We start from the raw sequence: 23,129 nt of genomic DNA on the forward strand, positions 1-23,129 counted from the left end.
CACGGTTCCCAAAGGCCCTTGGCAGTGCTTCCTGTTTCTTAAGGTTGACAGTGTTGTAATCCAAACACAAACAAACAAGAGCCCAGAGGCAAAGCTCCAGAGACTCTGGGCTGCAGTGACGTGTCTGATACTTGTCATGCTGTGTAAGGGTCTAGGGCAGACTTAGGCAAGTTTCTCAACGTTGTGTTTCAATGTCCTTGTCTGTATAGTATAATAATGTCTATTCACGAACAATTTTAAAATGGTAGCATCTATCACCACTGTTGTTATTGTTTGTCTTTGAGGATCATAGAATAGCCTTAAAAACCTCTTCCTAGCTGGATTAAATCTGCTTTCTTCTTAGGATATATTTTCAGATATATATTCTGTAGTTAATAGTTTAATAGGTTCTAAAGTGTAAGAAACCATAGTGTCTCATTCTTTTCTTTCTTGAGATAACATAGTGATTGAAATATGGGCCCTGAATTAGACTGTGAGATTCTTTTGGAAGCTTTTTGTCATGCTTAAAAAAAAAAAATAGATGTTTATGTGTTTAAAGAAAATCTCCTCAATACTACTGAAATGCTTTGATATAGTGGAAGATTGGTGGAGTGGATTTTAGACACATATTGTTGTGTTTCAAATCTAATTTCATGCTTTTGATATAACAGTAGCACCGGTATTTTGCTGCATTCTGGGCCTCTGTTTTTTCCCTATTTCCTGTTTCTCTATATGCAAAGTGATAGTTATGATTAAGTTCTATTTTGGCTAGAAAGTAGTAAATGTGATAATAACAATAGCTAGGTAGCAGAATACTTCTAACTAAGTTGGAATAACAGAGACATGATTTACCTTCCTACCTAAAACAGGGAGAAGTACCTGGAAATCAAAACTAGAAAAAGAATACTATAATGTAATATCATTTATGAATATAGACATAACCCACATTTAACAAATACTTTGACTGCCTAAATCCATTTTCTATTGCTGTAGCAGAATGCCTAAAACCAGGTGATATAAAAAAAAGTAGAGATTGTTGTCAGTGTATGGTTCTGGAGGTGGCAAAGTCCAAGAGTATGGTGTTGGTGTGTGGGGAGGACTCCATGCTACATCCTGTCATAGCAGAAGAGTGGAAGGCTATGCAGGTTGTGCTGGGGGCAAGACAGGAGAAGGTGCCTTGCCTTATAGCGACACGTTGTCTGGAGCGTGAATCCACCCTGTAAGACAATTACCTCTCTTAACCTACCTCCCAGGACCCACTGCCCAGCACTGCCACGGGGGCAATCAAATTTCTGCATGAGTTTTGGAGGGACTAACCCTGTTTAAACTATGGGAGTGACCAAACAGCTATTTTAGGAATTCAAGGTTGGTTTAACATTCAATAGTTAGTCTAGTTCAGTCAGTATATTAATGAACTGAAACCCATCGTTTCACAGATATTGTATGTGCTTTGAAATGAGGATTGATGTTGATTTAGTGCAGACAAATATCCAACTGTTTTTGGTGACTTTTCTTGGAAAAAGTATTTTTTCCAAGTGTTTTAAATTGATTGAAAATCAGCTGTTCACATACTTCTCATATATTTTTTGATTATGGATTGTAAAAAATATTTGAAGTCATGTCTTGTAAATCCTGAATACATAAAAGCCCTCCTAAACTCAGTAAACTCCCAGTATCTTTACATTGCAAGAATATTTTGTGGTGATATATTGTGTACCCTAATAAACTTGCCTGAGGATCAAAGGACAGAGTCAGCCACTAGATTAGACATAAAAGTTCAGGCAGTGGTGGCACACACCCTTAATCCTATCACTCAGACAGATCTCCGTGAATTCAAGGCCACACTGGAAACAGAGCCAGGCAGTGATGGCACATGCCTTTAATCCCAGGAAGTGATGTCTGGGCAGAGAAAGGCATATATGGTGTGAGGAAACAGGAACTCACTTTCTTTAGGCTGAAGATTTCGTACAGCTAAGAACTAGTGGCTGGCTGTTCTACCCTGATATCTGGCTGTGGGTTTTTTATTAAAAGACCATCTAAGATCCGAACAACAGTGTTTGAACACTTAGATAGGGCAGATGACGAGCGTGGCATGATGGTCATCATCTTTAGTCACGGAGGCAATGTGAATTAAAATACAAGGAGCAAGCACTGCATATCTCCTGGATGGATAAAACTACTCCCCTATACCCACACCACGTGTGGTGACGACATAGCGGACTGGACCACTTACACACTGTTTGTGGGGAAATTCCTTTTTTTAAATGATGCAGCCTCATTGGCAAGCAATTTGGCGATTTGTGAAGACGCTGAACTTCGTCCTACCACTCCGTTCTGCTGTTCCACTTTAGCCATGTATTCAGGAGAATGGAAACATACGTTTAAACAGAGATTTTGAAACAGATGTGTTTACAGTATCTCTAGATTGGAAACATTCTAAATATCCATGACAGGAGACATATAAACAAAAGTAATAAATAAACTCCATATATGCTAATGTATGCTGAGTGAAAGAAGCAGGAAAGGGGGAGTACATATTGTATGATTCTATTTATATACAATTCTAGCAAATGTTAGCTAACTTTTTGGTAGAAAAAATGACTAGTGGTTATCTTGGGGACAGAGATGGGTGAGTAGGGGCAGGAAATGGGAATTACAAAGCCACATAATGAATTTTGGAAGCAATTAATTATCTTGACTAGTGGTGGCTCCATGAATGTAAACATACGTCAAAACTAAATTGTATACTTTAAGAATGTGTGTCATATTCTAAAAGAGAACGGCTCAGTGGTTAAAGAGACAAGCTGTTCTTGCCGAGGATTTAAGTTTGATTCTCAGCATCCGTATAGGATGACTCACAACTGCCTCCACCTCCCTGGATTGCCCCTTCCTGGCCTTCTTGGGCATCTGCACATCCATCCACATCCATACATACACATAAAAATAAATCTTTAAGAACATTGTTGTATGTGTCTATGCATGTGCCTGAGCGTATGCATGTGCACCATGTGCATGGAAGCACCTGTGGGGTCAGAAGATCTCCAGTGGAGTTATAGGCAATTAGGACCCATTATGTGGGAACTAAACTCAAGTCCATCTCTCCAGTCCTGTGCTGGATAGTTTTATGTCACCTTGACACAGCTACAGTTATCTGAAAGGAGGGAACCTCAATTCAGAAAATGCCTCCCTAAGATCCGGCTGTAGGACATTTTCTTAATTAGTGATTGATGGGGGAGGGCCCATCCATTGTGAGTGGTGCTATCCCTGGGCTGGTGGTCCTGGGTTCGATAAGAAGCAGGCTGAGCAAGCCAGGGGAAGCAAGCCAGTAAGCAGCACCCCTCCATGGCTTCTGCATCAGCTCCTGCCTCCAGGTTCCTGCCCTGACTTCCTCCAGTGATGGACTATGATCTGGAAGTCTAAGTCAAATAAACCCCTTCCTTCCCAACTTGCTTTTGGTCATGGTGTTTCATCACAGCAATAGAAACCCTGATTAAGACAAGCCCCAAAATGTAATGAACCTTTTAAAAAAGAATATGTAGTTTAAAAACCTTTAAAAAATGAAATTGTAGTTAACAACAAAAAGGTTACAAGCTACATATAATACAATATGGGTGAACTGGGAAACATCATGTTTAGAGAAAGAAACCAGATTCAGAAACCACATGCATAATACCGTTTATCTAAAATACCCAGAGAAAAGCAAAGTTAGAACACACAAGATCGGTGATTCCTTGGGGTGAGATCAGGAGGAAACAGGTATCTGCAGTCACGTGAATGAAGGGTCAGCCTGGGATGGTGGTCTTTAACCCTGATCTTGGTAAACTCACTAGAAATCGTTGGATTTTACATTAGAAAATCGCAAGTGATTTGATATGCAAAATTATGCCTTAGTGAAGTCATTAAAGATGAAAAGGATAACAACAAAATGGTTTTTAAAGCATTAAACTATTTACTATTGTATTTTAATTTAGTAAATTTAGTAAAAATTTATTATAATTATCAGAGATAACATTAAAACTTTTTAAAAATTTCAAATTGATATAATGAAGTTTTCATGCATGGTGTTAATTTTATAATACAATTGGGGATATTGAAGGTGTGGTTTCTTTCTATTTTCCCAGCCTGTATTTAATGAGACTGTGATTCCAAATGAGTACAGAGTAAGGACACAACAGCGTCACATACCACATAGCTGGGGCCTCCTCATTTGGATGGAAGCAGAAGCAGTAAAGACTGACCAGTAGGCCCACTCTCCTCATGGTGGAGGCTTGTTTTTATACACTCTGAGCGTTGATGATGCTCTTTATAGTTTAGACGGTTAGACACAGGAAGAGGTTGGATGTGGCCTGCTAAACCTCAAATACTTTTTTGTTTTATTGCAGAAAAAGTTTCTGACTTCCACCTACAATGTTTAGATTTATTAGGGGTAGGGGTATGAGGAGAAGGGATTTATTTTATGTTTCTGTTAGCCATCTCAGTGCACCTTGTTAGGACCTGCAGGGACACACCACCCAAGAGCCAGGTGTAGTGCTGTAGTGTGGAGTGCAGCTTAGGTAGGTGAAACTAGTTCTTCTTCCTATTGTTTGTACCTAAAACTTATGTGTGCATGAGTTTGGTCATTATGTTTTTCAGGTTTATCTCCCTCCATTGTTCCTAATCAGAGCCCCTGGGTTTCCACATTTCCCCAGCCACACCACTGTGCATGCTGTTTCCCATCTTTGGTGCTCTCCCCACCCCCACCACGATGGTCCCTCTTTACTTTTTGGTTTTTCAGTTACTCGAGGTTATATACTCACCTCTCAAGATTTGGAGGTAGGAACATCAGATGAGAACACGTGATTTTTGTTTTTCTGGGTCTGGGTTACCTCATTCAATATTATCTTTTCTAGTTCCATCCCAAATGCAAAGTTTGTGATTTAACTTTTTACAGCTGAGTAGTCTTCATAGTGTACATGTTCCTCATTTCCATTAGTCAGTTGTCAGTTGAAATCTCAAAGTTGTTTTGATTCACATTTTCCTAATTTCTGGGGATGATGAACATTTTTGAGCTATTTCTTAGCCATTTTTTTTTCTTTTGAGGACTCTGTTCAGATCCCAGGTCCATATTTTTGAATCTGTCATCTGATTTTTGACTCTTTGTTTTTTGAGTTCTTTATATATTCTGACTATTAATCTTCTGTCAGATATATAGCTGGCAAAAATTCCCTCCCATTCTATGGACTGTCTCTTCACCTGGTTGACTCTTTCTTGAGCTGTGCAGAAGCTTTTTACTTTCATGAAGTCCAACTTGTGACTTGTTAGGCCTTAATTCTTGGGCAAATGGAGTCATGTTCAGGAGGTTCTTTCTTACACCTGTATCATGGAGGGCACTGGATATGCTTTCTTCTAGCAGTTTCAGTGTCTCAGGCTTCAGGTTTAGGTCTTTGATCCATGTGGAGTTAGTTTTTGTGCAAGGTGGTAGATAAAGGTCTAATTTAATTCTGCTGCATATAGGCATCCAGTTTCCCCAGCACCATTTGCTGAAGATGATTTCTTTTCTCCAGTGTATTTTTTTTTCATCTTTGTGAAATATTAAATGGCAGAAGATATGTATACTCATGTTTAGGTTTTGATTTTGTACTTTTGGTCTGTTTTTATGCTAGTGCATATAGTTTTTATTACAATCGTCCTCTTAATTCTTTACAGATGTGAATTTCCACAAATGAAATTTTTAATAAGATTTTTCACTGTACTGTTTTCTAACATTTAAGACCAGAAATATTGGTACATTTCATTTATCTCAGAGTACCAGGGGTTCCCTGTGTTCTTAGAAATAACCCCTATTCACAGCATTTCATCATGCATTTCTTGGAATCCATTGCTTTATAAAACCTTAGCACAAGTTAGTTTCTTTCCTTCCCAAAGGGAGAATGCTGAGCAGAGAGAATATCTTTAACTGGGGTTTGCTTTGAGCAAGAAGTGCTGTGCAAACACAGGAAGTCTGGCCTCTGTCCGTAGCGCACATTATATTGTATCTGAGACACGTTGCTCATTATGCCTGTTTTCCTTCCATCTACCCTGTGACTTAGTGATGTAGGTTAGTAACACAGCAGTATTAGTCCGGGTAAAACGATCCTGTTAGTGATCCCTTCATGGGCTGATGGCACTTTTGATACTTTGCCTTCAGCGTTTGCTCCTTCCTTCCTGTTCCCTCCATCACAAAGTCCATAAACTTGTCCTGGACATCCTTTAGCATTAACAACTTCCTGACTGTGGGGTATAGTACTGTGAACAAACCCAAAGGTGCTTCCTTTCAGTGTTGAGAATATAGATAACATATAACTATGTATGTGCTTAAGTAGCAGCAGGGGTGGTGGTGGGGTGGTGGTCGTGGTGGTGTGTGTTATTTAGGTGGTTTTGGTCAGGAAAGGCATCCCTAAGAAGTGACATTTGTATGAAGCTGATTTAAAAGATCAGATTATGAAGTTATGGAGGAAAAGGTAATCTTGGGAGAGGGATCAGCAGCTTGAAGGCTCTGAGGAGGAAAAGGCCTAGGATGTTATAGAAACCAAGTATTTTTTCTGGGTGTTAGAACAAGTTAACATATAGTACCCATAAAGGATGATATGCCCAGACATTTTGAGAAAATGTTAAAAACACAAGCAAAGAACCATTTTGACACATGAGTGCACAGAATTGTGGTTTTTCATAGTAATGTGTCCCCCAAATAGTTCCTCATACTAAAGGCCTTGACTCTTAGTAGGAAAGCCTTTTGTCCAGTGGCTGTTGACCTTAGTAAACATTTTGGGGATAACAGTGGACTTTCGATGGCATGCAGAGCATTTGAATATACATTTGTACATTCCTCTTGACTAAGTGGTTGTGTTAGTCATGACTCAGAGATTCATGACTCATTCATCAATTTGCTGAATATTGCATGACTACTGTATATCAGGTGTATACATGGTAGAGGTAAATCCATCAATAAAATAGGTAAAAATCTCTTGTCTTGATGGAATGTATGAACCCTGATTGTAATTCTCATATGCATATCCCACATATATGGAATGTATGAACCCTGACCGTAGCCCTCATGTGCATATCCCGTGTATATGGAATGTATGAACCCTGACCGTAGCCCTCATGTGCAAATCCCATATATATGGAATGTATGAACCCTGACCGTAGCCCTCATGTGCATATCCCGTATATATGGAATGTATGAACCCTGACCGTAGCCCTCATGTGCATATCCCGTATATATGGAATGTATGAACCCTGACCGTAGCCCTCATGTGCATATCCCGTATATATGGAATGCTGAGAGGTCCCTCTTCCTTACCCCTCTACCCCTGTTCCTTGTCTTGGCTCCCAGGATGGATAGTAAGGCCTCATCCTCTGGCTCAGAGGAGACCAAAAGAAGTTTGGCTTGAGGTTAATAGTATATAGTAAGGCTTCCAACTCGTTTTACATTGGCTGCCTTCGTATTTTGAACATTTGTAGTAACTTTACTCTGTTTTCATCTCCAGAAAAGAGATAGTTGCTCATCTCTGATACTCTGAGAATTATTTGACATTAAAAATAATTGTTATAATTTGTACATTATACTTATTTTCAGATTTAGCTTTCTTCCCGTCAACCACTTTTCCCCACTTTTAATACTTTTTTTCTACACTGTTCCCTGTGTTTTAATTGTCTAACAGCATGCCAGGAAGACCAAAAAGAATTAAATTTGTGGGGGAAATGCATCTGAACTAATATAAAGTTTGTATTACTTCATAGTTATCTTGCCTCCTTGGTAACATGCTGTTTAACCAGCTTTGATTACAATAATACCATGTGTGTTTACTCCTGTAGCCAGTTGTACTTTTCCAATTGTGTTCTTAGATCACTAGACAGAGTACTATGGAGTCAAGCTAAGTCAGGGGTCTGGGAGATAACTCAGTTGGTAAATGTTTGCTGCAAAGCATGATGACCTGGGTTCAGATCCCCAGTACCCATGGAAAAGCCTGACATAGTGGTACAATTATAGTGCCTATAATCCTAGCACTGGGGAGCTGGAGACTGGAGGATCCCTCAGGCTCTGGCTACCTACTCTTGCGAAATTGTTGAGCTCCAGGTTCAGTAAGAGACTGTTTCAAAAATAAAGTGGAACATGATTAAAAGAGATACCCAACACTGACCTCTGGCCTCCACACATGGGCCCCTATGTACACATGCCCCTGTACATACACACACATGCACATGAAATCAAGTCTGTAATAGAAAACAGTATTATTAAGAAATTGCCTGAGCTGGGCATGCTGGTGTACGCCTGCAGTCCGAGCACTTGGGGGGTTAATGGAGGAGAATCACAAGCTTCTGCACAGCCAGGGCTACAGAATGAGAGTTGGCCTCAAAAAACAAAAAGAAAGTACCTATTCCAAAATATGAATGCCATTGTGTTTATATGCTAAAAGTTACATTTATTCAACTTACTGATATATGATTAGAACATAAAATGCAGAATATTTGAGAATAAATTACAAAAAATACTAGAAATGGTTGAAATTATGAAGACTATGCTTTAATGCATTTATTTATATAATAGTTTAGTTCTGACATTAAATTATAACACTGAAGCAAAACAACTTTATTAACCCTTTACAGTCACATAAATACCTAATTTTGAAGCGTTATAAACAATAATGTTATGGGCAATCAAACCTAAGCTTGCTTTCTGTGAAAGAAGAAAGGGGGCCCACAATTGAAATCTGTTTACACGGAGCGTGTCAAACCCTGGTTTAACTAGTATGTCTTGTCTGGGTTTCAGATATATTTGGAGCTTTGAACTATGTAGTATAGAGGTAGTGCCTTTGATGTGCTATTTCTTGTGTTCTTTTTAAAGTTGAAGACATGTTTGAAGTTGTAGACATGGTCCATTCATGGGTATCACTCTACTTGTTTATATAATAGTAGGCTGTCTTGAGGCAAGAATGTTCTCAGCCTGGCATTTGATAAAAGCTGAAGTGTAATGTAACAAAAGTAAACAAATGCAAGGGAGGGCCATGAATGTAGTTAGATATTGTATTGAATGAGAGTTCTCAGGACAGTGAACGGGTTAGAACAGCGGAAGTGAGCATGTCGGAGGGCAGTTAGACAAGGTTTACTTTACAGCATCTAGGTCCATGGATTAACATAGTGAATGACAAAGACTAGTGTTTGTCAGATGTAACTAGAGTTTTCCTGCCTGGCCCACAGTCAGGACAAATCTCTGTCACCTGCCAGTCCCGCAGCCGCTCAGACCCAACCAAGTAAACACAGAGACTTATACTGCTTACAAACTGTATGGCTGTACCAGGCTTCTTGCTAACTGTTCTTATATCTTAAATTAATCCATTTCTATAAATCTATACCTTGCCACGTGGCTCATGGCTTACCAGCGTCTTCACATGCTGCTTGTCATGGCGGCGGCTGGCATTGTCTCCCTGCCTCAGCCTTCCACTTCCCCAGAATTCTCTTCTCTGTTTGTCCCACCTATACTTCCTGCCTGGCCACTGACCAATCAGCATTTTATTTATACAGCGTGATATCCACAGCTGTCAGATACCATCAGATGTCTCTGAGAGCAAGCCATTGGCTTGTGGCTCATGGCCACATCCTCTTCTTTCCATTCATTCTATCCAGCCAGTTAACTTTTCCTTTTATTATTTTTCATGTAGTATAGTGTGTATGTCATAAATGAGGGGATTATAAATAGAGGAAAATGTACTGGAGAATGTAAAATACAGGAGGTGGAGCATGTCCATACGAGGTGGAATGTGTCAGTAGTAGATCTGAGATCTCCAAGGGTGCGGCGGTGCTAAGACAGAGGAGAAACTATATTCACCCAAGATCCCAGCGCCTACTTCAGGTACTCACAACTGCCAGTAACTCCCGCTCCCGGGTATCTGGTGCCTCTGGTCTCCAGGGGCACCCATACTCACATGCACATAGCCACACAAACACACAATTGACACATAATTTGTAAAACAAAGTAAATTTAAAACATAATCTTTTAACAAATTCAAAACTCATACTCATATATGACCTTTAAAACCGAAGGCCTGAATACTGAAATATAATCCAGCGCTTTACTGAAAATGTTCACCAACCCTACAGTACTAGATGCATACACAGAAGCCTGGGAGGGTCTCAGTCCACGAGAGATGGTGCAGTTGTAGTATATACTCTGCCTTTCCCACCGAACGCAGCTATGAGAGAACCTGAACAATGTATGGTGCGCCTGGCTGAGGGCTATGAAGAGGGCACAGTAGCAGTTTGGAGGAGCCCTGAAGGAAAAGTACCAAGCTGACGGTGCGTCTTACGTGTCTCCTTCCGTTGGTATCAGGACAGGTCTCAGCAGAGCCTGACAGTGACAGGCAAGGGACATGAGTGCATCCACGGGCTATGTGTGAACTTCTGAAGATAAACATGGAGACTGCAGATGCCAGAGTCAGAGAATTTGAAGATAGGTCACAGAAATTAGTCAATTTGGAAAGCAGACCCCCCGCCCCACACACACACCACCACCACACACACACACACACAGAGAACAATAAATAAGTAAAAGGAGAGCTCATGGGACAGTGACAAAAGATGGAAACTTCCTATCATTGGAGCCCCAGAAGGAAAGGAAGAAGCATCCTGCAGAAAATTAACTCAGCACCTGCTTTGGAGAGGTTAGAACTTCCGAGTCTAGGCTCGTAGCAGAGAGTCCCACTCTGGAAAACAGCGTAGTGCGGTTTACAGAGCTAACCATGTAGTGCAGCCCAGCTCCTCTGCCTGGGGTTAACCCCACAGAAATAAAACATTTAACGGAAAACTGAAACTCAAATTCACAGATACCTGAACGTGCATCTTTACATGCCGGCCAAGTGTCCCTCACTGGAAATACTTAACAACCAGCAGTGTTTCTGTGCCTTTGTTGTTTGTTTTGTTTTAACGAGTTTGGGATATTTGGAGATTTGACTAGGTGAGTTTCTGTAACCTGAAAAATCTAGAACATTCCAAAGTGCAAAATTTAAAGCATCATTTTGGTGCTCCATTTCAGATTTTTTTAGCTGGGTGTGATGGTGTGCGATCTGTAATCCCAGCACTCAGAAGGCAGATAAAAGAATCTCTGAGAGCTTAAGACTGGCCTAGGCCCCATGATGAGTCCATACCAGCTCATGAGTGTCTATCTTTCTCAAACGAAAAAAGATTTGGGAGCATTTCAGAATTTATTTTTACTTTATTTTACTGTTTTTGAGGCAGGGTCTTTTGTGTGCATTCCAAAGTGGCCTCAAAACACCTTTTCATCTGAGATTGGCTTTGGAGTATTGGGATTCCAGGAATGTGCCACCATGCCTGGCTTAGGTGGTGCTTCTGATTGCATTCATGGCCTTGGGTGGTAGTCAAGACCTCTGCCAACTGAGCTCCGTGTTTTAGATTTTGTGACTAGGGATGCTCAGCCTATAAATGTAAACTCATGTCCTGTTTGGATGGACTAAAACCATCTCTGGTACTTTCATACAGTGTGACCCTACGCAGCAATAAAAAGTTATAAACTGTTGATAGGAATAAATGTTCAGATAAATCTCAGAAGGTTGCTTACAGACATCAAAAATGAAGACAACAGAGGAAGAAAGGCAAGTGGATTTCATAAAGACTCCAACTTGACACTGTCGGCTCAGTGCGACCTCCATGTGTGCAGTGTCTCTAAAAGAGAGAGAGAGTTTTGTCATTAAATAATAAAAATACAAGTGACTCAGTTTTAAAGTGAACCAAGCTTCAAATACATCTCTCTCCCAAGGAGACACATAAATGGCCCAAAACAGTGAAGACATATATACTAGGCACGAAGCCATCAGGAAAGTACAGGTTAAAATCACAGGGAGACACCAGTCCACACTTTTTAGGATAGCTATTTCCTGTGTGTGTGTGCGTGTGTGTGTGTGTGTGTGTGTGTGTGTGTGTGTGTGTGTGTGTGTAAAATAAGTGTTAGTGAAAATGGAGAGACTGGAGCTCTTACACATTGCTAGTGGGAACACAAAATGCTTCAGTTTCCATCACATAGTATGTCAGTTCCTTGAGTGCTAAGTAGAATTACCATATGATGCAGTTCTGTCTCTAGATATGTGGTAAGAAGAACAGAAAGAAGTACTCAAACTATAAGTATGGCTATGCTGATACAGTAGTGTAGCTTAAGTTTTTCTGCCTGGCCCACAGTCAGGACAAATCTCTTTCACCTGCCAGTCCCACAGCCGCTCAAACCCGACCAAGTAAACACAGAGACTTATATTGGTTACAAACTGTATGGCTGTGGCAGGCTTCTTGCTAACTGTTCTTACAGTTTAAATTAATCCGCTTCTATAAATCTATACCTTGCCACGTGGCTCGTGGCTTACCGGCATCTTCACAAGCTGTTTCTCATCGTGGTGGCTGGCAGTGTCTCTCTGACTCAGCCTTCCACTTCCCAGCTTTATTCTCCTCCTTGCCCCGCCTATACTTCCTGCCTAGCCAACGGCCAATCAGTGTTTTATTGATTAATCAGCAACACATTTGCCATACATCCCACAGCACAGTAGCCTAAAGGTGCAAAGGACTCCAGGGTCCATCATTGGAGAGCAGATGGACAAAATGTGACATGTGTAGAGAACAGAGCATCGGAGTATCTTAACGAAGGAGGGTCTGGCATATGCGTGTGTTTGAATCTTGAAGACACATTAGGTAAGATAAGGTAGCTGAAGGACAGACATTGTCTCCTGCCACTTTTGTGAACTGCCAGAAGAGAACGATTCAGAGGCAGTAGGACGGGCTTTGCCAGGGCCTGGGAGGAGACGTGGGGAGCTCCTGTGTATTTGTGCAGCAGTTTTGAAAACGCAGGCCTGTGTGGACAGTGTAGTGGCTGTCAGGAGTTAGGGGGTGTGGTATGTATTCTTAAGGATTACAAGAAGGGTTTTCTCCACTTTGACTTCTATATTCTGTATTAGTATGGTTGTTACTAAAATGCATGCATGAGTTAAAATTCACAAAGCTGTACTCTCCAGAAGGCCAGCGCTGCTCCCTCTCACTTCAAAAATATAGATAATTTTTATGGTATGGAAACCTGTGGCAGCATAGCTTGTTACAAGTTTTGATGTTTGGTGGGTAGGGATTTGAGTTTATCCATTAGTACCAACATTAAGGATAATTTTTACTTCACTTTGTTTCTTTATGAATAAATAGAGAATACCTTATAATTTATGCAGGATCTTAAAGGGGCTGATTTTATTACCTTTTATTTTTTATTATTTTTTTTCGAGACAGAGTTTCTCTGTGTAGTTTTGGTGCCTTTCCTGGAACTCGCTTTGTAGACCAGGCTGGCCTCGAACTCACAGAGATCCGCTTGGCTCTGCCTCACGAGTGCTGGGATTAAAGGCGTGCGCCACTGCTGCCTGGTTTATTTTTTACTTTTTGAGGAGCTGGGGATTGAATCTTGGGCCTCACACATGCTAGGCAAGTACTCTACCATTGACCTGAACCCTCAGCCCTGATCTTGGAATTTAAAAAAATATTTATATATTTTTTTTATTTTATGTGCATGAGTATTGTTCCTACATGTGTGTAGCACAGTGCATCCATACATGACATGTATGGAGGCCAGAAGAGGATGGAAGGTACCGTGTGGGTGCTCTGAAAGATAAGTGCTTTTAACTGCTGAGCCCACCTCTGTAGTCCTGGAGTTTGTCATTTTAAATACTGAGCAAAAGCTGGTTGTTGTTTGGAAAATCCTGACTGGCCTCGCTCAGACTAGAGAGAGGTCTCAAAATCCCTGCCATCGCTGCTGATGACCCTTGAGCACTTTTGCCACCGCCCGCTCCATGCAGGTGCTGTCTTAGTTTCTGTGTTCTTGGTACACACTGAGTTTGGTATCCTTAACACTGTGTCTTAAGCCCTCTCCTATGTCATAAAAATTCTTGCAAAGAATTTTAATAGCTCTTTTATAGTCTCTTGTGTAGATATATCATAATTTATTCAGCCTTATTCCTTTTGTTGGGCATTTAGATTGCTGCTAATGTCTCATTGCTATGAAATTGCTTCTAAGAACATAAATTTGCATTTCTCATACACCCAGAATATATTGTGTCTGTATAACTGCGCAGTTGTTTATTGACAAGAAGTCCACGTTTATTGAGGTTAACACATGAACTATTTTTCCCAGTCACTGCTTCCAGCTGTGCTCAGTACAGCTCCCCTCTGTTGGGCACAAGCATGTTAGGCAGATACCATGGGTCCAATGGCTGTTCATGGTTGAAAGGGCAGTTAATCCAGTTTCTAATCCCAGTCTCATAGCCAGAGACTTCCTTTGCCCGAGTGTTTGTGACATTAGTGGTCTAAAGTAGAGAGGGTTACTTGGTTCCCAGCCTTCTCTTGCTCTAGACCCAGGAGTGCATGGGCCAAAGCTATCTTTGCTTCCAGCACTATTTTGGGGCCTAATTCTTCTGGATACTGGTGTAGATAGTTCTGGAAGAGAATGTGAAGGGGAAAGCTGGACCCTTGTGCTTACCTGGGAGTGTTTACAGTCACTGGATTGTTGGTGCCTGCTGGCCATCTCTTAATGGTTGGAACTCCACATAGCACAGGGTGTGCCAGCAGCCTCTTCTTACAGGGGTCCCTGGTCTCCCCCACGTGAGGTGTCTGGAGCCTACCATCTCTCCTGGCTTCTGTTTCTACTTTGAATTGATAGAGAAGACAGTAGGTGGCTTTAAATATTGGTATCTTTCTTTTATGTAGGATATAAGACTACATTTTCTATTTTTGTTTCCAGATTTGGGCCCTGTCATCAACCATAAAGAACTTGTTTCAAATGCATGCATAAAATTTACAACAGCTGTTGAAATTGTTGCTAGGAATTTTTCCTACTGTTATTTTTAAATTGCAATGCAATTCTTAGCCAAACAAAACATTTTGCCTCATCTGCATAGTAGACACATAATAATCATAAGCTAGAAGTCTGTTGGATAAAAAGCGTCATGTTCTTTTAAGTAAAACGGCATGAACAAAACCCTTTCTTGCTCTGGAAGGAAGTAATGGTTGCTTTTGCTCAGTCACTTCTTAAATGTCTCTCAGCTGTTTTTTTGTGCCACAGTCCAGCAAACCTGACTCTGGGCAAAACCCAGCTCCCCACCTGTCCTTGTAAAGGTTTTGTTGGAACACAGCTGCACTCAGTTCTGTATTGTTTTAACTTCTGTTCTGCCCCAGCAACCTTGAACGGTTTTAACAGTCCACACGGCTTGCAAAGCCTTACACATTTACTATCTCACCATTTACAGAGAAAGTGTGCCAAGTCCTGTTTTTATGTACTTCTTCCAGAATTCTTTCTAAAGCAGATAAGATATGTGATTCATCTGCTTAGTAACATTAAGTCACTTCTTACTGTTGGTGAGATAAATCCTGAAGTCTGCAAATCTATTTGCAGCCAATCTCAAACCACTCTATTAATATCAAACTTTCTATTTCCGGGTATAACCTGAAGACCAGTTTTAAAAGTTTGGCCCCTGGATTTACTTTGTTGCCTATGTAGTGATCTGGTTCAGTTTTGTTGAAGTTGGCATTTTCAAGGTAGAAAATACACATGGAAATCCAGGTTACATCTTGTTGACAAATGAGGACTTGGAATGGCACTGGTCCCACAGCCCTAAGTGTTAGTGAATTCCTTCGAGTGATAGTCCTCCCCATCTGCACACCTGTACTCAGGGGGCGTGACATCAGCATTACACCTTTTCCTCTCCAGTCACCTTGTCACCTGATCCACTTTGTTATCTGCCTAGAGCATCCTTTTGTTCTTCAGAACTCTTCATCCTTTAAGACTCAGCTTTGCTGTCAGGTGTCATCAGTCACCTCTTCCTCTCTGGTGCTTGTGGTCCTTATTCACTCATCCTTGTGGTCCTGTTCATCTAGTTAGAGAGGCACTTGGTGACTACACTGTATCCCGGTCATCTTCCTGCTCCTTCTTCCCAGCATGCTGCTTGACAGGGAGTAGAGGTTATGAACATTTTCTAAATTATGTGGTGATAATAGCTAAACAATTGGAGAACAGTAAAGGATTGGTGAGACAAATATGAATAATTTTCCTCTTACATGCACGTTCTTTTCCTTTGGGTGCCTCACATAGTTCCCGGGATCTTTCCTCCTCTTGGCTCACAACAGACTCATCTGCTTCTCAGACCGCTGGCACAGAATAACTGTCAGGATCACAAGTGATGGAGTGAAGGGGGGGTTCCTCAATACTCACCTGCACTCCATAAGGCTTAGACGTGTGACTCTGGGGCCGCTTCTCACATGTGTGTGCTTTTGGTGTTTGGTTTTACTTTGTTTTTGGAACACGATCACACTGTGTAGCCCAGGATGATGTAGAATTTGCTATATGGAGCAAGCTGGCTTCAAGTTACTGAGCCTGTTGCCTCAGTCTCCCCAGTGCTGGGACTGTGTAGTGTGCCTCCGAACCTGACTTACATGTGCTCTTGGATAGATTTGTTTTCTGGGTCTCAGTTTTTTTTTTTTTTTTTTTTTAAAATATGGAACGCTTCACGAATTTGCGTGTCATCCTTGCGCAGGGGCCATGCTAATCTTCTCTGTATCGTTCCAATTTTAGTATATGTGCTGCCGAAGCGAGCACTGGGTCTCAGTTTTTAATTGTAAGTGAGTAATAATAATATCTGCTTCAGAGTTCTTAGGAGAAATGAGTCTGTCTATGGAGAAGCTTCAGAGCTTAACCCAAAGTAAGTTCCCTTTAAATGGAGTTGTGTAATCGATTATTGTTCTTACAGCTTTCTTAATGTCCTGTAGAGACATGCAGTTAGCCTTCCCTTCCCCAGTTTACACAGCTATGGCTCATGGGAAGTAAAAGCGCTCTGTTAAGCCACACTTGATTTAATTTTAGAATCTTGCATTAGGAGGGAGTGTGGGGGTCAGATGGTTGAAAAGTGCTTATCCAAGGCATCAGTCCTCTGTAGTTCCCAGTTACAGGTGATCAGTCATCTGGAGACTGTAGACCGTTATCAGAACCCTATCAGAACATTACAGTCACAGAAGCTGACCACTTAAAAAATATTTATTTCTACTCTATGGGGTCTTTGGTTGTTGTTTCTGTTTTTTGCCTGCATGTATATCTGTGTATAACATGCATGCAGGGCTCATGCAGGCCAGAAGAGGGCATCATATCCCCTGGAATATGGAGTATAACTGGAGTTATAGATGGATATAAGCCACCATATGTGTGCTGGGAATTGAAACTGGGTTCTCTGGAAGAGTAGCTGGTGCTTTAACTGCTGAGCTACTTTTAAGTCAAAATGTAATCAAACTTAATATTTTCTTTTATTTAAGGTGTAATAGTATCTATAAATTTTATTACATTAATTTATACAGTGTGTGTGTGTGTGTGTGCGCGCGCGCGTGCACATGCACACACACACACAGACACAAACATGCCATAGCACACAATCTGTAGGAGTCAGTTCTCTTCTTCCACCATGTGGGTCTTGAAGTTGAACTTAGGTCATCAGATTTGGCAAATAAGTGTCTACCTGCTGAGCCATCTCACTAACCCAGATTTATAATCTATATGGAGAGAGAGGAAGGGAGGAGAAATGGATATAACATTCTATGAAATAATCAGACAATAAGTAACTGGTTATGATACCTTCAAGTGGGATGTTAAAGTACTTTAAGGATTACTTATGTCTTTCTAATCTTTCCTGTAGAATGTAGAATTTTCATCCACCTTACTATAATATAATGGTTATGTCATGAAATGATAACTCTACACAACAGAAACGCTACTCAATATCTGTTCATCAGAGGAGCATCAGGGTACATCAGGGAGCTTTTCAGATGGACATGTTACCATTTCTGTCTTTACAGGACTTAAGGCTCCAAATATACTTATCCTGTAGCTACTCATTCAATCTCTAATCATAAAAAAATAAGCTGACCTCTAAGGTTTCATAGAGATAAAATTACTTTAAACTCAATGGTGCACATAGATCATTTTATCAGGTATGATACTGTAGGCTCTTTATTGACTTAAAAGGTTTTTTTTGTGAAAGTGTCATTCTGGAAAACTGTGTATGGTTTTTGTTCTTACAAAGGTACATGCTGTTTATTGGCAATGTGTGTCTTGTGACAGTGAAACATTTAGTTCTTTGTCAGTGGTAATTTTTAGCTCTGAGACTTTGCTTTATAGACTCAAATTAAAATAGACTGGAAATTGAACTAGCAAAATGGGGTGTCAAAGTTTCTATTTTCTAGTGATTCACCTCAAAAACTATAAATAGACAAGCCTTCTCTGAGAGTGATTCCTATACAGTAGTGTAAATGTCACATCTTTGAATAAACAGTCTGTCTGTAGTTTGCTCACATCACACTTAGAATACAGAAACTGGCCACTTCAGAAGGAGTGTGCATTATTTAAAGTTCATTTACATGTGTTTTGCTTTTTAATTTTTGTTCTCTGCAAAAAGTAGGGATTTTTTTTGCCACTGTAATCCATAGTCCAAGTGGTTCTCACACTGGCCCAGGGGTCCTGTTTCTTCAGGAGTCTTTCTTCTCTCTCCACCTTTCTCAGAAATCCCTGAAGACCCTGAAAGCAGGGTGTGTGTGTGTGTGTGTGTGTGTGTGTGTGTGTGTGTGTGTGTGTATGTGTACATGTGCCTGCACGTGTATTTTTTCTTGAGCAAGTTTTTTTTTTTAATTTTTTTTTATTTTATTTATTTACATTTTATGTATGAGTGCTCTGCATGTATGCCTGACGCCAGAAGAGGGCATCAGATCCTATTACAGATGGTTGTGAACCACCATGTGGGTGCTAGGAATTGAACTCAGGTCCTCTGGAAGAGCAGCCAATGCTCTTAACCACTGAGCCATCTCTCCAGCCCCTCTTGAACAAGTTTTCATGACCTTGAGCAAAGGTTTTTCAGACATGTTCATGGGTATACTTGGCTGATATGAAATATAACATAGACTTCTCAAGCATGTGTGACATGTCTCCCTGGGGAGACAGAGACAGGAGGCCCTGGAGCTCAGTGGCCAGCCAGCCTAGGCAACCTATGAGCTTCAGGTTCTTCAGATACCTGTCTCAAAACCTAAGGTGAAGTGCAATAGAGCAAGACACCCAGCACCGACCCCTGACTTCTACCTTCACATGTGCGCAGATGCAGCCACACACCCACATAAATAAAAAATATCCCTAAGGATGAGTGAATGGTATGTATATTTGGGGTGTACTTTGGAGAACTTACTTGGAAATTGCCCAACCTCAAATGAGAAAACTTAAAAATAGCCCATAGGATATATTCTGTAAAGTCATTCTTGACATATAAAGAGTTGCAGGACTCTTGCTGTTTGTCTTTACAGTAGGTCATTGCATTAGATAAATCCATAAAGACACCATCTAGAGTACATCCTGACTCAGTCCCCAAACTGTCGTGTCTCCTCATTTTCCCGATGTTATATAGATGTTACATCTATCTATCTGTTTCTTTCAGTTGGATATGCCAAGTGACCAGTTAACTGCCAATCTTCAGGCAGTTATAAATGAAGTCTGCAGGCACAGACCACTAAATCTGGGTGAGCAGCTGGATGAGGGTGGACTTCCTTAAACCCCAGTGGTACTTTACTGTAATGTAGCTATTAATATAGTAGAAATATAAACTAGTCCAAGAGTTAACATACAAGTGCTATAGCCATAGTGCTTCCAGGGATTAAATAAATAAAATAAAATGTATTTTTCCAAAGGACTCTTAATTACCTTATTCATGAACATAAGGTTTTAGAGAGGGACTTCTTTATCAGTAATAAAGAATATACCCCCCAGACCTTTGTAAATTTGCCTGTTACTTCTCCTGTTAAATGTATTAAGGTTTAAGCCGGGCGGTGGTGGCGCACGCCTTTAATCCCAGCACTCGGGAGGCAGAGCCAGGCGGATCTTTGTGAGTTCGAGGCCAGCCTGGTCTACAGAGCAAGATCCAGGAAAGACACAAAAGCTACACAGAGAAACCCTGTCTCGAAAAACAAAAAAAACAAAACAACAACAACAAAAAAAAATGTATTAAGGTTTAAAGAAAACGAATTGCTTTAAAATTACAGTGGTGTTACGTAGGAAAGAAAGTCGTTTATGGAATAGTTGGGACCATTGGCCTTCTGAGTCTTTGTTTTCTAACAGTAAGTAGGGATTTTTGTCATGGCAGGAGAGTCCTCGCACATCATGGGGAGAATCACTAACTCGGTCACTGTAGCAGCAGCACACAAGTTACTCCTGGCCCTTTGGCATTGCCTGTGTCCCTCCACACACAGCCCACACTGTGGGTGCCTGAAGACGGGCTCGTCATGCTCCAGTCCCCGTGCAGCTCCCATGCAGGGAGTTTACGGGTTTACTTCTGTAACCAAGTCAATTAAAACACGTTTGCGATACTTCTGCCGTCCTTGAGAATTAAGCACATTGGTGATTAATTAAATATCCCATTTATTAATTCTTTCACCAAAACGTGGCCAAAGACACCATGTGTATACAGATTCTTATATTCCATAGGGAACTTTGATCTTCTGAGCTAGCTAGAGAATAATGGACAATACATTCTCTAAAAATTACTTTTCTCTTTTTGCCATTTTAGATGAAGCCTCTTAACTTTGTTCTTAGAAAAAAATTCTTTTAATTTGTCGAAAACTTTTTCAACTGTTTGGTACTCAGAGTACCAAACACAGATGGTAATCTGTGCTGACTGCTTCAGATAAGTGTTTAGAGTGTTTCCATCAGATGTAAACTTCACCCTGCTCCCTGCGCTGTTGATGGTGCAGTAAGTAGATACTAGGTGAACATCTTCTGGAGGAAAGGAATGAATTACCAGTGAGTGTGTCCTTCCCAGGACGACTCAGGTGCAGTGAGTTTGTCCAGGATAGCAGCACAGAGCTTTCTAGGGGAGCGTTCGAGTCCCACAGGCTTTCCTAAGCATGTGTGTGTGGGGTCCACGGGGTCGCAGTGAGAGAGCCACAGCTGGTTCTTACCTTTCTTTGTTCCAGGTCCGTTTGTGGTGCGGGCCTTCCTTCGTAGTTCAACCAGTGAGGGTTTGCTGCTCAAGACCGACCCGCTGCTGCCCAAAGAAGCTGAATCCAAAGAAGCCGCCTGAGGGTTGTGTTGTGAAGTTATTGGGGGACAGGATTAAAAACAACAGAGAAATCTATAAAACTGTGTCATTTTCTAGTTTGGTTCCTTGAGTTTTCTTGATCAGTATATTTAGAAGTAAATTTTAACACTATTTTTTTTTTACAGTTTCAAAAATAAATGTCAGTTTTTAAAAATTCTTTCACATTTCCTTTGTTTAATTTTTATTGTTGTTTATATTTTTCTGGTGTTGGATCCTGTCACATTTTCTTCCTTAGCATCAATGTTCTGTATTTTGGTAGAATCTGGGTCTAGAAGCAGTTTCTAGTTTTATAACTTTCCTTCGGGAGCAGTAATAACAGCATCCTCATTCCCAGCAGGCCTCATCACAAACTGTTTGCCTTTGTGTGCATGGTGGGTGGAGGCGTGTGGGTGTGGAGTCCAGAAGTCCAAGCGGGGTGTCTTCCTCAGGTGCTCTGCACATTGACTCTTAGACACTAAATGTGGGGCTCCCCAGTTTGTCTAGACTGACTGGCCAGTGAGCTCCAGGAATCCACTTGCCCCACCTTCCAAGTCCCCAGTATTTTAGCAGCCTGAGGGGCTCAAATAACCAGGAAAAACTACTGCACCTCATAAAGCTTTTTTCCCCATTGGAAAATTAAAGTTTAGGCACCATTTACCAAACACAGCAGGAACAGGACAAAATACTAACAGTGACTGTCTTTACTGGACGTGTTCTACCCTCCCATCTCCCCGTCATAGGCATAGTTAGGGAAATGGGATGCCCAGTTTCCATGGAAAAGGAGTTTACTTGTGTGAGATCAACAAGCAGTCAACAAGAGCAGTGTGCTGAACTGGAGATCTTTCTGACTCAGGATCCAAGTGCCCGGACTCTAGGGGTGTGCCACATGCCCAGCCTGTGGGCTTTCTTAGCCACTGTTTCAACCACCCAGCTAAGTCACTGCCTTTTCATGTGTTCTAAGATAGACCAAACTTACTGCTACAGTTTCAGATTTTTAAAGTATTGAATCAAAGTACTGAAGTTTCTTGATTCTCAGGCACTGGTCAGAGGTGGGCTCTGATTTCCCAGAACTGGAGTTGCAGATGGTTATGAGCCACCCCATGGCTACTAGGAACTGAACCCAGGTCCTCTCTGCCTTCCCTCTAGTCCTGCATATGTGCTGTTTGAAAGGAATCATGTCTTTTATTCAAATCTCATGGGAAATGAGTCACATTTCATCTCTTTATTGCAACCTTCCCTCAACTGCTGGGCAGTAAAATGGTTTCAAGGACCCCCACCCACTGGTTTTTAAAAAGTAAGATTTTAGTTTTACAGTAAATACTGGTGAATCCCAGACTTTGCTTACGTACAAATTACTTAGAAGGCTTGCAAAGCACGATAATTGGTCTTCACCCGGCAGTAGGAGATTGACCTCAGAATTTAGCATTTCTCATCAGGTAGTGCGACTTTGGGGACACTAGGGGATACCATGCTACCAACCCTGATTGTAATAAAAAGAAATTCTGATTTTCAGACCAACATCTGTTTGTTCTAAAATTATACAAGTGATCAAAGTGCCAGGTGGAAAGTCACTGTTGTTTTCACTAGCCAATTTATGATTGCAAAATTTGTAGTATAAATCAAGATTTTAGATATATTTTTAAATTAACTTTTATTTTATTTTATGTGTATGGATGTTCTGTCTGCACACCATGTATGTGCCTGCCAGAAGAGGGTGTCAAAGCCCCTGGAACTGGAGTTATAAATAGTTGTGAACCATCACACGGAGTGCTGTGTGTGTGTGTTTAATCCCAGAGCCGTCTCTCCAGCCCCAAGATTTTTAAAGATTTAGATAACAAAAACACTCATGCCCTGAACCTAGAGCCGGAAGACGTTTCTAACTTTTGAGTCTATTCCTGTCTATAAATAAAATTCTGTGGCAACCCCATGGACAAGCAAGTTGTCATATAAGACAAACAGGCTCGTGACAAGATGATCACTTGATCCCAAACACCCTCTTACAATACACCT

The 23,129-nt window shown here is 41.0% G+C and overlaps 1 protein-coding gene and 1 non-coding gene across 3 annotated transcripts in view; one reads left to right on the plus strand and one right to left on the minus strand.

Moving 5' to 3' along the window:
• Window positions 1–21,192, plus strand: part of Mrpl1 (mitochondrial ribosomal protein L1) — a 59,812-nt gene extending 38,620 nt beyond the window's left edge. For both annotated transcript variants that reach the window (XM_059274697.1, XM_059274698.1), the window contains exons 8-9: window positions 19,485–19,566; window positions 21,016–21,192. In XM_059274697.1, coding sequence (XP_059130680.1) covers window positions 19,485–19,566; window positions 21,016–21,122 — 189 coding nt within the window. In that variant the 3' untranslated portion in view covers window positions 21,123–21,192. The remainder of the gene's footprint in view (window positions 1–19,484; window positions 19,567–21,015) is intronic.
• Window positions 16,512–16,618, minus strand: LOC131921349 (U6 spliceosomal RNA). Its single transcript, XR_009381969.1, has one exon. It is a non-coding gene; the product is annotated as a U6 spliceosomal RNA (small nuclear RNA).
• Window positions 21,193–23,129: the final 1,937 nt, after the last annotated feature.

This window comes from Peromyscus eremicus, chromosome 10 (genome assembly GCF_949786415.1).
Source record: "Peromyscus eremicus chromosome 10, PerEre_H2_v1, whole genome shotgun sequence".
Lineage (NCBI taxonomy): Eukaryota > Metazoa > Chordata > Mammalia > Rodentia > Cricetidae > Peromyscus > Peromyscus eremicus.